Source organism: Pieris brassicae, chromosome 5 (assembly GCF_905147105.1).
Source record: "Pieris brassicae chromosome 5, ilPieBrab1.1, whole genome shotgun sequence".
Classification (NCBI taxonomy): Eukaryota; Metazoa; Arthropoda; class Insecta; order Lepidoptera; family Pieridae; genus Pieris; species Pieris brassicae.
Genome location: NC_059669.1, coordinates 17465521 through 17483005, shown reverse-complemented (window position 1 = coordinate 17483005; position 17485 = coordinate 17465521). Strand labels below are relative to the sequence as shown.

Below are 17485 nucleotides of genomic sequence, written 5' to 3'. Positions count from 1 at the left end.
AAAGAAAATTTTAGATTCAATCATTCAATCAATCATCAATTGTCAAAATAACATTATTGAGTTCGAAAATTGCTCATTATTTAAGCATGACTTGTTTCTATTTTTTTTCTAACCTGTTCTACGTTTTTTGAGGGCTGTGCATAAAATAATGATATATAGAATTATAATATATTCCAAGGTTAAAATATACAGATACACAGTGTCAGTAACCAATCAAGGAAATTTATACTTTAGTTCAGATGACTTATAATATTATGTACATATTTCCTTCATAGGTAGGAAACGCGTTGTTTTCAAGTACGGTAAGAAAATTGTTATACTCGTAGGATATTTAATGAATGTCAAATAAACAAAGTGTGCGTGGGGTCTATCATGAGCTTTCTTTAATCAAAAACAATCCAGTTAAGACGCTGCTGAGTTTAGGTTCCAACTTCAATAGCATTTTTTCGTACCTCCTATAAACTTTCCAAAATTATATTATAACCAACTGTCTTAACTTTGCTCGGCTGGACATTTTATTTACACGAAATAATTTTTGGAATCAGTCCAGTAGCTGTCGAATGTATTCGTTAAAAACAAGCAAATCTTTTCTCTTTATAATGTTAAAAGAAGTATTGATATAGTCATTATTATTTTGTATATTATATCAAGCTTCTTTCTTTCATTAATGTATGTAGTCAATTAAGATACAAAGCTGAGGAAAACAAAAGACAATTACGGAAACAATTCTAATGAGGCCCTTAAGTGCATTTATTATTAACAGAGATATGATACCTAACGGTAAATAATGTGCTAAAATTCAGTACGCGTTCGTAGTTTGACCAAACAACACCTATGTTGAATGATGGAGGAGAAAAGATTTCTTGACAGAGTACTGAAGATTGTCAAAGATGAAACAGCTTCAAATGTACCACTTATCGAGTTCAAACATCCGAAGGAGTTAGAGGTAGGATGGATATAAATATATTTTGGTTCGTTCGCAATTTAAATAATTCAAGTAACAAAGAATTTTAATGTGCGTGTATGTTAGTTTATTACGTAGGGTTTTATTTAAAATTCGTGAGTTCTACGTGTGTTTGCTGTATCTGTTTCGACATATATTTCATACCATAGAAATTCAATGACATTGTAACATTCAAACCCCCAAAAATGTTTTATAAACCAAAAAGTTTTTATTTACTAAACTATAATGGTTTCGCATATAAATTTAATAGTACCTACGGAAAATGTCCAAACAAGTTTTAATTGATTCCATTAAGATCTGGGTCAGGTAACACTCTGGTACTGGTAGTAGGTATGTAGTATTTGATTATATGTAAATTTAGTCATTCTTGGTGTTGTCAACATGTTATATACATAAAATTAAGGAGTCTGAGAAAGGTTACAGCGTAACACTTGTTGTGGAAAATATGTACGATGTCGGAGATTTCTGCGGGTTTTCATTGAAAGTTTTTATAAAATATGTCTGTCCTATTATATCTGTCTGGTCTTGTCTACACGCATTTAATGACAACGACATGAAAAAAATCATGAAATGAATGTTCTTTATTGTAGATATGTTGCAATTACCAATCATATTCATCTGATAGCTGATGCTTGCTATTTCAAAATTAAAAAAAAGTATGTTTGCTGAGTTCCCATCTGTCTCCATACTACAGTTTTTCAAAAGCTCGGTTTATAACAACTTTACAAAGCTCACATAACTTTAGACTATAGCCTTTTGTGGTTACTTACATTTACGTCAAACAAAATCATATTTATAAGCGACTTTAAAAAGGAAGGGAGAAATTATTATTTCGACGTATAATTTTTTTACACATTGATAAGTGCATTTCCGTATTAAGGCATACTGCGTTTATTGCTCCAATTCATTCAATTGATTTCAATCAGTTATAACTTGGTCCTGTTAAGCAAATGCAGATATTATGATAAAAGCCAATAAAATTGATTCTGAAATAAAACTGGACTACAAAGTATTAAAAAATATTATGTCCTAGATTTTACTCGACATTAGGCCCAAGAAAATTTTCCACAATTGTGTTTGCTTTAACAATTTTCGAATTTTAAAAATTTCCTTAAAATGGATCTGCGAAAAAATTCGTATTTTCCTCAGCTTTTAAAAATATCTCCAGACAATACTTTTCTATGTCAAGGTTTTCGTAAAATCAATCTTTTATCACCAGGAAATACTCAAAGATGACATAAGCATATCTGAGCCGGTATCTGACCATCAACTAGAAAAGTCTGTGCGAAAAGTGTTACACTATAGTGTGAAAACGAATAAACCAACTTTCAAAAACCAACTGTATGGCGGGACTGATCCGTATGGCCTTGCGGGGACTTGGATCGCTGAGGCCTTTAATACTAGTCAGTAAGTGGTCTTAGTTTTATATAGTATTACATTCAATACAGCCTTATCCAAGGAAATAATGATTCAGTGGTGTTGTCGTTAATAGTTTATTGCTTCCGAGTTCCGCATCTGCGTTCGTTTGTTTCGTCGTTTCTGCCGTTATTCTTGTCGATTTGGGTGTTGGGTGACAAATGCTGACTTTTTTACGAGGTTTTTACTACTACGAGAAAAACCATCGAGGTAGAATCAGACTAGATGCATACCCTCAGAGTTGAGAATAGCACCACCACTAGGCTGGGGTGCTATTGCCTAGTGCCTAGCCTAGTGGCTTACATTGATGCTTCAATCTAAAACTTTCCTTAATCTACTATTATACAAAGCACTAGTCGAATTATGGACTTTCAAGCTATGGAAAAACATGCAAAACTTATCTAAATCAAGTATTTGCAATACAAATACGTATTTTAAAAACAATTGCTCCCATAAAATTCAAATCACAATATGAAGAGGACTACAGAAAGCTATTTGTATTTTTCAAAATATACCTATATACCTATACAAGAGAAAGTGGAACTAGGATTATTAAATGAAAACTACTTTACAGAAAATTACCTCAAAACAATTAAAACTCACTATCACTATTCAACACGTAGAAAATTAAAAAACGAATTTCTATTACCGAAATACAAAAAATTTATATGAAAAAAAAAACATTATATATTATAAACTCGCTACCAGCTACGCGTCTTACTAATATAACAAGAAACAATATTAAATTTAAATTAAAAAAATATTACATAAATCAAACAATTATAAATTGTGCAGAACAAAAATTATGCTATATACGTCATTCAATACATATTCGAATATAGGAAGTCACCTGTATTCGAATACACAGGTGACTTCCTATATTCGAATGAGAATTCTCGACAAGAACTGGTTTCTTGCATCGGCTATCTATGGCGCGTCAGTGTTTAAATTGGTTTATGACGTTTTACGGGCACTTTTAATCGTTTGAATGTTTTGATTGTCATAATGTTACAGTTTATATGTCACTGGCCTTAGTATATATATATATATATATATATATATATATATATGTTAATATGTTCGACGTCCTGGTGGATAGTAAAACTGTGTACAGTTTGTGTTTCCACCACATCAACTTCCTTTATATTAAGAACATTTATACAATAAATGAACAAATAAATCACAATGAAACAGAAAAAAAATGTCTGGTCTTGAAATTACATTTAATATTACCTGTTTTGGTTGGTAGACGATCATACCGTAACATAAATTTAACAATACATATATGTAAAAGTAATTACGGATTTTATTAAATTTTAAAAACCACGTAATAACATAGTTCAGTGAGCGCACGAGAGAGTAATAAATTGCAATCTGTGTATAAAATAATAAATATAAATTTGAATAATTTCAGATATACATACGAAGTGGCCCCAGTGTTCACTTTGATAGAAAACAAAATGTTGAACCACATTCTCAAGTTATTTGGTATCCCCGATGGTGATGGCATTTTCAGCCCCGGTGGCAGTATATCTATGCTGTATGCTATGGTTGCAGCTAGGTTCAAAGCCTTTCCAGAAGTAAAATCAAAGGGAATTAGGAATCTGCCAGAAATGGTTATGTATTCATCGGAGAGCGTAAGTTTTTTTTTATATTATTATTATTATATTATGATTATTACTACTGAAGATTTTTTTTACAAAAACGTTAAAAATGCTTTGTACATCTTTCATTTGAAGTCTACCTCCAAATAAATACCATTATACTGTAAACAGTATATGTATAGGAATGTATATATACTGTATGTATATCTGTATTTTCATTATGAATTTCAGTGTCATTATTCTATAATGAAAGCTGCGCATTGGCTTGGTCTTGGCACGGAAAGTGTTCGGCTAATTAAAAGTAATCAATGTGGACAAATGGTTATAGAAGAACTTGAAAGGGCTATGAAAAATGACATAATTAGTAATAAAGTACCAATAATGGTCAATGGCACTGCCGGCACTACAGTTTTGGGGGCCATAGATAACCTGGACAAAATAGCTGATATCTGCGCTGAGCATGGTGTTTGGATGCATGTTGATGTAAGTATGGCCTACGCGTTATAAAGTTAAAAGATCTATGGGCGATACTTGCTAGTCACGTTTGATAATGTCTTGCTCAAATAACTGTATTTGTTGTGAACGTGCTCTGTGAAACTGCCAGAACGAAGTAGAGCTGCAGAGGCAAGCCTTAATCTATTTTGATAGTACCGAGGTACCAAATCCTCCCACAAAGGCCGACAATGCATCTGCTAACAATAGGTGTCCATAGGCTGCGACGACTGTCTTTTTTGACCGCGCTTAATCTGATTTATCTCTGAATGAAAGTTAAGTTACGTTCATTAAGTTCACAAGATTAAAAATAAATCGTAACTAGTAGTGATGTTCTTTACAGGCATGTTGGGGAGGCAGTCTAATGCTATCACAAAAGTTTCGAACGAAATTAAAAGGAATAGAGAGGTAAGCCATGTAGTTTCGAAATAGTTCACAATAGACATTCTAAGATCAAACCTGATTAAACGAGACAAAGAGATCAACTTAGACACGGAAGCCGAAATGAAGAAATTGAGAAATCTTTGAAAATAGATTTACTATTGCTATTTTGTTTTACTAAATGTTTCCACATAAACGAACACTGGTATTAAATTCCAGAGCAAACTCCATTTCATGGAACCCTCATAAAATGGCTGGTGCACCTCTGCAATGCTCCTTATTCCTTTTGAAGGAAAGGGGACTATTGCATGAAGCAAATTCAGCTGCAGCGCAGTACCTTTTCCAACAAGACAAGTTCTATGATGTCCGTTACGATACAGGAGACAAGAGTATACAGTGTGGAAGAAAGGTAATAACTTTTATATAATTATTGGAGAAGATAAATAACTGACATATACGTAAGTATATTTCGCAATCTGCTCCTATAACATGTTTGTTGGTACGAATTTGTGAAACTTCAATTTTTTTTTAATGCGTAAATATATGGATGGATGACAAGTGGATGCACCGATTTAGAATTGGGAACAGGAAAAACATAATTGTTTTTTGTACTAATATCATTGAATTTTATTTTTAATGTAGCGAAATAATTTTCTTTATCTTAATTAATTCATGATTCTGATTATTCTCTAACAAGAAATATATAATCAATTAGCTTATATCTTTCTTTAATTTGAAGTAATAGCTAAAGGCATCTAGAACTTTTATAAAAAGTTAATGAAATTAAAAAGATAGTAAACCCTTTAAACTGCTCTATCTATATCTTTAATACAACTATAAATCTATATATAGATAGACGCATTCAAGCTGTGGATGATTTGGAAGGCGCGAGGTGATATAGGACTGAACCAAATGACAGACTATATCATGGAGTTGGCTGAGTTTTGTTTGGAGACAGTTGCCCTTAGACCAGGATTTCGTCTCGTGTCTGCTCCTTTACAATGCCCTAACGTATGTTTCTGGTATATACCAAGCTTTATGCGGCACCAGGCTGAGGATGAGAAGTGGTGGGAGCTGATGCATAAGGTAAAACATTGAAAGCGAGTACAAAAATACTAAGTTGTGAAAATAATTAGTTATATGTCCATGTTAGTAAGATTCAATCACAAGCAAAAATGGTTTTCCGCTGTTCTGTGCAATCTCACTATCACATTTTATCTAATCGGGTATTAAACTTCGTAGCTGCACCGTTATGTACATTTAGTATACTTTATAAACATAATTATATAATATATAAAATGAAGAGAGCAGTATTGGCTTAGAAGCATCAGCGTGATGAGAGTCCCTGTTGTAGTAGGTTTAAATCCGGCTGTGCGCATTTGACACTCGCTCGTACGGTGATCGTGAGCAAGCCGGCATGCCTTGGACGTAAAAAGTCGATGGCGTATATAAGGCATAGAAGGCTTGCCTATTAGAAAATAAATGATAACGAATCAGATACAGAAATCTGAAGCCCAGATCTAAAAGGTTGTAGGGCCACTAGTTTTTTCTATCACACGGAGACATTGATATTCTTCGATTCTTATAATGATATGATATTAATACATTTTATCAACTTGCGATATAAACTTTATCAACTTGAGATATAAACTTTATTAAAGTGAGATATAAACTTTATTAAATTGAGATATAAACTTTATTAAGTTGAGATATAAACTTTGTCAACTTGAGACATAAACTTTATTTGATTAAAATAGTTAATATATTAATGTATACATTAATATTAATTTTATTATTTTTATTTTGTTTTACAGATAACGCCAAAAATCAAAGAAATCCTGATGACAAGTTCACGTATGATGATTGCTTACTCCCCTCATAAAGAACACAAAAACTTCTTCCGACTCGCCTTCACCTTTCATCCAAAACTTACAGAGAAAGATGTTATGGAAATGTTACAGGCAATAGAGGACTGTGGAGAAATGACCACAATTGAAAATTTGTAAAAATATCGCCAATAACGCAGTGTATTCAAAATAGGTGAAAAACTTAAAATGCTCACTTGATTAATACCTTCTAATTTCAGTACTCTCAAATCTCTAAAAGTATTAATATACTTTAATAATTTAAATATATGTATTTGAATGTAAGTAATAATCGAAAATGGTTAAAATTAATTATTGTTTTATATTAAAAATACATATATACTGTTTAAAAACCCGTTCTGTCACGAAGGACTAAAAACATATAGAGAGTTAAAAGTTTCCCTATTGAACACAATTAAAGAGTTAATTTAAATAAAAGCTTTCAAAATATGATACATAATTTTATTTAGAAAACAGTGTTACGTAAAATCCACTCCAAGTATTTATCCACTTTCGTATACAAACCGGGGTGTTTTGGTTCCCCACATCGAACACCCCAAGACACGATTCCTATAACTGACCAACGACCACTTGACATTTGGTACATAAGTGGACCGCCACTGTCGCCCTGAAATAATTTAACGTGCAAAAAAAAAGCCATAAGGTAAAGGTAAAGCTTTCATGGTTGTAGTAGAAATACATTAAACACATATAGTATTGAACAATTAATCAGTTCAGAGTTAAAAGCAATACGTCACAAATACGTGTATTCGTCCGTCTGTTTTTTTTTATAAGTAGCATTAAAAAGCGTGATATATTCTTTATCAAGCTTTGATTAAAGGTTTATTTCTTCATAATCTATTATGCCCTAATGAAGAAGGGGATTAGCATTGTCAAAAGTGTCTTAGGAGCAGTGACCGGTAGTATATTAAACAAAATCACAAACATTTATACACAAATGCGTCTATCCTGGGCGTATATACCTGACAAGCATCTTTACCGCCCTCCTTTCCACCTGCGCACTGCGTCTCCTGAAATACAGAGTCCGCGAAAGATCTGACGCATTCATCGTGGTTCCACACCGGTACAGATACTTCCATTAGGACATCACTGTGCGGACCACCGTAGAACTGGGTACCCCAACCTGGTGAATCAAACAATACACCATGTATATCGATTATTAAAAAAAAACAGTTTTAAGCTAACTTATTTGTTATCACTGCATACAGTACATAAGGCAATGAAACGTTTAAATAAATAAATCAATGGCGCTACAACCTTTTTAGGTCTTGGCCTCAGATTTCTGTACCTGTTTCATGATCATTTGTTACACTAATAGGCAAGTAGGCAATCAGCCTTCTGTGCCTGACGCACACCGTCGACTTTTTGGGTCTAAGGCAAGACGGTTTCCTCACGATGTTTTCCTCCACCGTTCGAGTTTTTTTTTTATAAAATAGGGGGCAAACGGGCAGGAGGCTCACCTGATGTTAAGTGATACCGCCGCCCATGGACACTCTCAATGCCAGAGGGCTCGCGAGTGCGTTGCCGGCCTTTTAAGAATTTGTACGCTCTTTTCTTGAAGGAACCTAAGTCGAATTGGTTCGGAAATACTTCAGTGGGCAGCTGGTTCCACATAGCGGTGGTGCGCGGCAAAAATTGCCTTGAAAAACGCTCAGTCGTGGAACGTCGAGGTGATACGGGTGGAATTTTGTATTTTGCCTCGACGTCCGATGCTGAAACTCAGCTGCAGGTATTAATCCGAACAACTCCTCTGAACACTCTCCATGGTAAATGTGGTAGAAGATGCAGAGTGACCCCACATCTCTACGCAACGCCAAAGGATCGAGCCGCTCGGAGAGGGATTGGTCATCGACGATTCGAACCGCTCTTCGTTGGATACGGTCAAGTGGAAGGAGCTGGTACTGGGGAGCCCCCGCCCAGAGGTGAGAACAGTATTCCATGTGGGGCCGTATTTGCGCTTTATAGAGTTGCAAGCGGCGGCCCGGAGTGAAGTACCGTCTCGCCTTGCTGAGCACACCAAGCTTTTTGGAGGCTAATTTAGCTAATGTTAAATGCGCACATAGAATGAAAATCAGTTGGTGCACAGCCGGGGATCGAACCTACGACCTTAGGGATGAGAGTCGCACGCTGAAGCCACAAGCTAACACTGCTCCAATACCCCATGATTATTTAAAAAAAAAACGGTTTTAAGCTAACTTATTTGTTATCACTGCATACAGTTTCTTATAAGGTAATGAAATGTTTACTAATTTATATTTGAGAATAAACAAAATTGTATTTAAGACTGACCAAGAATCAAGAATCTGTAAAAAATTAACGTTAGAATATACGCACCAATTACAGTAGCAATTTTATCGTCCAATTGCAAACCTCTTGGTGGCAGACAAATGGGCCAGACATACGTGTTGAATACTGTTGGCCTATGCAGTTTTAGAATAGCAATATCGTGATGATAGTTCGAGGAATCAAATAGTTCATGCTGGCGAACGTCGATTACATTGAAGTTGTAAGAGCGGGAGTCGTTTGTTCTTTGGAAGTCGTATTCACCAAGACGCACGAATAGGTCTTCAGCCTTCCATCTGAAGATAAAGTTGTTGTATACTGTAGTTTATGACAGAGATAAAATAACACTGACAAGAACGTTTTAAAAACACAAGTAATTGTCCAATTTGCCTTGTCTGGTATATATAATTTACATTCTGGATAAACCACATACTAACCTGAGCTTAATACAGACTATAATATTAAAGTATATAAAGTAATAGATATGTACTAAGTCAATATATACCGTCTAGTGCAATGTGCTGCTGTAAGCACGTGTCTGTCTGTTATCAAGACTCCACCACAGTACTGCTCGAAGCCGTAAGGTGTAATGGAAGCCATCCATGGCCATTCTCGTGGGTTAGCAGGCCTGGCGCCGGTGACACGACCTTGGACACGCGTACTGAGTCCACAACCTGATAATAATTTTTACTTTTTACCAATACATTTATTATAGAGAATTATCGTTATTCTTACATGAAACCTTTCCGTAAGGAAAAGCAAATTCAGAGATTTGACTTCTGCAAGCGTAATAACATTTTAACAAGTAATATTTTTAAAACTAGGATAAAACTTGAAAAGGATATAAATAAAACACAGGTTGATACTGAAAAAGTTTAATCAGACACACCTCTGTTCTCAGCGCGATTGATCTTCAGGGTAATTTCATTTTCATCCCGCGGTGCTGTAGCAGGAAGATCACCAGCCAGGGCGTCTGCTGAACCTCCCGCCATACTGTCTGGACAGCAGACACCAATAGCCCTGGGTAACAGATATTTAATTACCTTTATAAAGATTTAAGTGATTATATATGTCTTCATTTTTTTAAGACTTATGTATATTATGTCTATGTAAAGGTATACTTATGTATATTATGTGTATGCTATGTATGGGATACAGAGGTTGCAGTACTGCAGGCATGGGTAGTTAAACTAATAATTACAAAAAAAACTAATCGTCTGGAACAAGCGTAAAACAAAACAAATACTCAACAACATCAGATACTTTGTAGTTTTAACTAGCTTAAGTTTCAATATGCAAACATTCAAACGTAATGTTACTTACGAATGCTGTATAATACAAAGGAAGTCCATAAACTTCATGAAATTCCTCTTGAATTCATCCTGAATACAATAGTGTAAGTGGCGGCAATGTCCTGTCTTCCCATCTGGCAGAAGGCAAGCCTGGTACGGCACATTTGGCTAGAACATAAACATAATTTGTACCGTAAGCCGCTTATACTATGTGGGCATTGTAAGAGCTTAAAAGTGTTCTATATGACAAGATTTCGTGCGATTAGATCATTATACGAGTACATATCAGTACGTAAGTGTTAAAATGGATGATTTCCTTAGAATATTCCTTCCTTACTTCTTATTAGAATATATTTCATGCTGTCGTGATCGCTATGAAGTAATATAATTAAATGTAGCCGATGTGATGCACTTCACGACGTTTCGCCATCGTTACCTATTATAGGTCATCCTGCTGCACTCATTGAGTGAACTACCAACGGCAGACTTGATCTGGTCAGTCTAACGCGTAGGTTACTTTCCGCGCGGTCTAGGTCCAGCTTTCCTTGAATGACTAGTTCTATGAACTGATCACCACGCCGACATACGTCTCCGATGAAACATTTATTATTATTTTAGAATAATTCATTTCATTTAAATACTTTCTAATTAAAATTCAAGCAGCTAATGTAAATAATCTAAAGATACATCTACATATCTATAATTGCCAGTGAACTGTAAACTTAAATTGAATTTCAATTGAACGAGCGCTGATTTTAGAATGCAACACGACGTTGTGCAAATTAGGACATGGATGTGTGGGCGGGCGACCGCGGCGACACGCGGGCGCCACTCGTGAACCCAATCGTACAAAATTGAATTGCCTACTCTCTCCGATTTCAATACTGTGCTTCCAAATCGCGAAAGTTAAATACAGTGTTGCACCTAAAATTACGGTAGGTAAGTTTTTTTTAATAATTTTGAGGCGATTTTTGTGGACAACCTTGACTATATTAATTGCTTCGAACTTCTAACTATCAAAATACACTATTGAACTATCGTATCGAAGTTTAGTTTTTGTATATCTCTAACGACGGCAGCACTGTACCAGAGATAAAAAATCGAATCGGCATGGCCAAAGATGCCACATTTTAGCAACATCTGGAGGAAATGAGGAAAATCAGATTGATATAGGTTCTAGTATTCCCTATCTTCTTGGACTATCTTGGCTCGAGAAAGGCAAAGGATTGATGCCTTTGAGATGTGATGCTGGAGGCGAATGTAAAGAATACCGTGCACTGCGAGCGCATCAATTCATTGATCCTGACACAACTCCGTATATGGACTCGCTTCTCTGCCATATGCAAAACTGAGTACTGTAAAAAGAGAGGCGCTGGACAGAATACGGTTGAATAAGACTGTCCGCTCCAGATGTTTCCTTGGTGACCAGTACGCGGAGTCATAATCTACCGACTGAAGAGAGAGATCGAAGTTTATCTATTGCATACAGCAAAACAATTTTTTATTTTACAGTTTACTGTGGCACGGTGGAATTTCAGTAGATCTACTAATTCTACAGAATGTGTCTGTTTCAAAATGTCGTTTGCAACGTGATAAAGATGATGTTAACTTGTTTATGGCAGTTGGCGCCGAAGCTGGCAAATGTTTAATTTATTCTAATTAAGTAATTATTTAAGAATTCGTGAATTTCTGTGAATATGTTGTAAAATCGATAACACAAGATAAATAAGATTTTTTATAAACATATTATATATGCATGATACTTAGTAAATTTTTCGAGTTATTAAAGGAACTGTTACACTAACCGAATTGAAGTTTGAAGTCAAGTGAATAGTCAAAGAAAGTAGTAATTTTAACAGTATATAGAGATATTTCAATTAAATATTTAATATAATAAATATCAATGGCGCTGCAACTTTTAAGGTCTGGGCCTCAGATTTCTATATCTGTTTCATGATCGTTTGTGAATGAAATAGGCAAGCAGGTGGTCAACCTTATGTGCCTGACACACACCGTTGACTTTTTGGGTCTAAACAAGCCGGTTTCCTCACGATGTTTTCTTCACCGTTCGAGCTAATGTTAAATGCGCACATAGAAAGAAAATCCATTGGTGCACAGCCGGGGATCGAACCTACGACCTCAGGGATAAGAGTCGCACGCTGAAGCCACTAGGACAACACTGCAACATTTCAATTAAATAGGCTACTTAATATCTACCCGCTTACCGTCCCTATTTAAAAAAAACGGTTCAAATACTGGCTTCCGAACACACCCTACGCAGAGTTAGAGATGCTCCTAATACCTCACATGCCCTCACTCACACACAAGTGTGTTACGCGTAATGCTCTTTGTTAAAAAAACTGGTAACAGTTTAATTGAAAAAACAAAAAAAAAAGGAATTGACTATTAAGTCTGTTATGGAAGAACTGGGAACTCTGATACAGGTATATATATACTTAAAAAGTTTCCCAAATCTAACATTTGTAATGCATTGAACAATGAATGAACACATTTTTTATAAAGGTTTCAATATAAAACTTACTTGATTTTGATTTATTTCGACAAATCTTTTGGTACGACCGTGTCCAATGTGCATACCGCCAGCGCCCAACAGCTCGTTCCATGATGGATCCAACGCATCAGCTACGAAAGACGAAGCTTTAGAATATGTACATACTTTACCAACTACAGTTTAATAGCACAGTTATCAATTTAAAATAATCATTTAATTACAACCTCGAGTTAACAGAAAAGGAGATAAAATCGTACTTGCAAGAAAGCATACAATATAATGGGATTTGTGCTTCAAAGGGTAACGTTTACCAACATTAAGGATAGCTCAAGCAAGCAAGCAAACAACGCATTGGTAAGAAGTATGTTAGTGTTACTCGTCTGTTTGGACTGCGCATGAAACTAAATACTGTCTTATGTTGAAGAGCATACAGAATCCGTTTTCTCGTTTTCTTTATTACAGACTTCTAGCATCTATCCCGTCTAAACCTTAATGTACCTAACATCATTTGTCTTGGGCGCAATAAATTATTAATAAGACGCGACTTACACTTGGCCTACTATCGACTTAAAGACTTGCGGGGCGGATGGAAAGCAACCCAAGTGTTCTGCAAGAACTCGCGTTCTTTGTATAAAGGGGACATGTGCGACTGCGAAGGCCAAGGTTGTTTGTGATACCAAGGGCCAGATCCCCTTTAACAAAAACGTTGCGCCTACTGAATGCTTTCTCTGTTGGTTGTAGCGAAATTGTGTATCTTATGTATTTAATATTATAACTATATTTTATTTTATTGCATATTTTTTGTTTTCGACATCGAATTGGTTTAGTACTCTAAGGATCGTGTATGTATGTTTTGTGAATAAATAAATATTTCATTCCCACTCACAAATATAGAATATTCTTAACTATGTAGGTTAACAATATTTTAAGTATATATTAATACTGTTACCAGCTAGGGGATCGGATAGAAAATGCCGTAGATTTATTCAAGAGTTTATTTCTTGCATGATTTAGGAATTTATGGGCACAAATTAATCGCAGAAATGTACTTATTATACACAGAAACAGTCACTTATTACTTCACTTATGCACACTTCACAAAGTACTTTATCACTTTATTCGCACTTTATGGCTTCGGTGTTTCTCTCTTGATATCGCATTCGAAACTAAAGTAACTGGTCGCGTTTCGGCTCGCTTAATCCCTATATTAAGGCCCTGGGAATAATCTTAAACAATATTATATAGCGGGATAGCTACTGAGTAGCGATTGCCCAATTCTAGAACTTCAGTACTCTTTGGCTCTTTCGCACATTGCTCCGTCCTTGTCGTACGGCGTTCTAGAGTGCTCAGTCAAGCTTCGAGAAGGTTCCGATCTTCTCTCTCGCTCTCTCGTATCATTTCGTCCTTGTCCCACACCTAGAAAGTTCGGTCTAGAATATTCCTCCAACTAGGCCTGAAAACGCCTGAAAACGGGTCTCCTGAAAACTGCACCACTTGACTAGACATATTCTGAATCTGACTGAAAAAATGTTTCAGCTTCTTGAAAACTAGGGTAACATTATAGAAATTACAATTAACTAATATGTGATTGAGCCTCTCCTGAAACGGTCAGAAATCATATTTCAGCCTGCTGAAAAGTTCTCTAAGTAGTGGAAAAATCCAGAAACATGCAGTCGACCCGTCTTCGTAACAATACTATTGATTAATAGAAAATTAAAATAAATTTAGAAAGTTTGGTCCCTTTAACTCTGGCAGCATTTCCTCGCTGTATTGCGATACGTATTCGTTGTGCGAGGAAAGCAACATCCCTGGGGAAACCGATACTATCTAACTTAGTCTTTAATTAAAACCGCAAGGCCCAAGAGTTTCTACTCCAAAGGAAAGACTCTTATATTTGAGCCGTATATTATTTTCCGCTAGCGGTTGCGCCTAACCTAACGTGTCCACACAAGTAGCATCTTATACGAAAGCCCATCCCTCCCGGGGGTATAAGACATTCCATCTGGCCGCTTTCCATCGACTCTAGCGACTATCAGACTTAGTTTTTAAGAAAAGAAAACTGTTTTCATAATTTTCACTATGTGTCTTAAAAGTCTTTTCAGATTAGAATGTTCTAAAAGTTTTTATTTTAATTTTTATTGCTATATGCTGAATATATACGTATATTAAATTAATACCAATACACAATTTATGACAATGTTATGACAAAAATAACTCTATGGCCTATTAAGGGTAAATAAAGAAGATAATTTAAACAAACATTTAATGAGTTTTATTTTATACCAAGTTATATTTTTAAGTTGCTAAGGAAATATCGATTTCAACATTGAATTAAATTTTACGATCTAATATTAATATTTAACTGTACGGCAATTAATAAATTTCTCATTTATTTATAGAAAAAAGTAGTAGGCATGATGTCAAGTGATGCAGCTCGCCTATGTACACTCACATTGCCAGAAGGCTCATAAATGCGTTGTCTGCCTTTTAAATATCAGTCGAATTGGTTTTCTTTAACAAAAGACAATACTATGGTTTTCCCATGTTTTACTTATAATGATTTTTTGCCACGCTATATACAACTTTCAATAAATAAATGTTGTCACTTCGATCAATAAAAAAATGTATATCTTTATTTCTATACTCACATATTAAGTTATTCCCCTGAACACTACACACCACACATAGTACTAGAAAGAACAGCATGATTGAATTATTCTAACTAAATCATATTACCATTTAGGGCAACGGATGTTTCTCTGATTTAACTATCCGCAGGAAGCTTGATAATGAGATATTTTTTCGCATTATGGCAGTTTTTAGCATCCCAATTTTAATTTATTATACAAGTTTTTAGATAAATTAAACACGGATTATTAAAGAGAGGAACAAAAAGGCCCAAGGTGCGAAACAAAAAAGAGGAAGACAATTTAGAAGTAAAGATCAAATTATGTGGCACAGTGTAGACAGGAATGGCGGAATTTGTAGGTGGGTACATAGATGCCTAAAAAGGGGGGGGAGGGGGGGTCTTTGATTTTCTTATTTGGTGATTACGTTAACAGTAATAATTTATTTTTTAACACGTATCACCCACACGAGGATTCCTAAAAGTAGTAGCTTCACAACAAAATAAAACTATACCATAAAATAATAATTAAAAAAAACAGACCCCTCTAAAAATAAAGTCAATTATTTTACCTTAAACATACTTTCGATTTAGGATCCTACAAGAAAAGAGCGTACCAATTCTTATAAAATCGGCAACGACTAGCCCTATGCCATTGAGATTGTCCATAAAAGACACTTTTTGAACTAATTTTCCCTAACAAAAGTAACTATAGCTTTCTCCTTGCTAACCTTGTTAGTATTCTTTGTCTTTGAGACTTTGTTCATATGGGAATATATTATACAGTAATAAGGCACTTCATATTTGATTAGGGATAAAACAATTGAACGATTAGACTGATTTGAATATATGATAGAAGCAACTCCATACATTGTTTTGTGTACTATAAGATTACGGTGTTTTGATGGGTCTATCTATGGGGCTATATTTCGCTGATTATGTTAGTTCTAAGGGTTAAAAGTTTTGGAGATTTGCAACAGACATATACAATATTCTATCCAGAATATTAAGCTATTATAATAAATAGGACATTTACTTCATGATTGTGTTTAAATAGTTTGTTAAGGTAATAAGATAAGCTAGAAAAAAGCTTGGTTTATCCAAGCACATTGCCGCGCTCAGTATAATTAGTATTGTTATGATATTAGTTTAGAATGTTATTGAAATGAGAAAAATAACTTTCTTTCCTCATTCTACGAACTCGATTCGCGTCTAACAGGTACATCACATATAAGTAGATACAACTTAGATAACGTAAGACTATTCAATTTAACATCTAATACCTTATAATTGCGTGTTGAAATCAAAATACATTTACATTCCATAGTAATTGTTTGGGCCAAGCAACATTATTTGAATATTTCAACGCCCATTACGTACGTAGGCGGCTAGTCTATCGCAATATCTTTAGCAATTTGACATCACTATACATGTGATTACGGGTTAATTTGGCGTGCATTAAATAAATGTGCGAAAAGTAATTTATTCCTGATTTATTTAAGGACGATTTGTTCTATAAATAGAACACAAGGTGCCGCATGTCGCCAGATTACATATTTGGTACTGGCCAATTATTTCTCTAGAGATTATTGCACTAGTTATGTCCATTTTGAAGTGCATTTATGTAATCCAGGCACATAGTCTTAGGCCAATTGTAAAATGTTATTACTTCATGAAGTAGTTAGTCCTATAGCATAAGAAGGCATAGGTGAGACGGCAGCGTTATTCACGAGTATACTTATTTTTGTCTAATTGTAAGAAACAAAAGAAGGCGCTTCGAAGCTTTTGAGATGTGATGTTACCGCCGAATACTTCGCATCAGCTGGATCCAAAGAATTACAAATGAAAGAGAACTTCAATGAATCGCGACTACAGGACAGTTTATGCAGACTGTTATATGGATATTATTATGATTGGCATAAGCAAGAGACAGGCTGGTAGTAGTGGTTGCGGAAAGTACGGTAGTAGACCGGCAACACATCCGCCGACGATCTGGTTAGACTAGTGACCCGACTCCCGACCCGAGATA

At 35.1% G+C, this 17485-nt stretch overlaps 2 protein-coding genes across 2 annotated transcripts; one reads left to right on the top strand and one right to left on the bottom strand.

The window, feature by feature from the left end:
- Positions 1-149: 149 nt before the first annotated feature.
- Positions 150-7175, top strand: LOC123709425 (cysteine sulfinic acid decarboxylase). The gene is made up of 9 exons (XM_045660766.1): positions 150-302; positions 817-946; positions 2184-2371; positions 3795-4017; positions 4216-4467; positions 4820-4884; positions 5077-5266; positions 5710-5943; positions 6672-7175. The coding sequence occupies exons 2-9, from the start codon at positions 842-844 to the stop codon at positions 6861-6863; spliced, it is 1449 nt and encodes a 482-aa protein (XP_045516722.1). The 5' UTR covers positions 150-302; positions 817-841; the 3' UTR covers positions 6864-7175.
- Positions 7169-15566, bottom strand: LOC123709428 (venom protease-like). The gene is made up of 8 exons (XM_045660775.1): positions 15479-15566; positions 12861-12961; positions 10350-10486; positions 9916-10046; positions 9532-9700; positions 9078-9322; positions 7706-7866; positions 7169-7350 (listed from the first exon to the last, which is right to left on the bottom strand). The coding sequence occupies exons 1-8, from the start codon at positions 15534-15536 to the stop codon at positions 7189-7191; spliced, it is 1164 nt and encodes a 387-aa protein (XP_045516731.1). The 5' UTR covers positions 15537-15566; the 3' UTR covers positions 7169-7188.
- Between the last annotated feature and the right edge of the window lie 1919 nt (positions 15567-17485).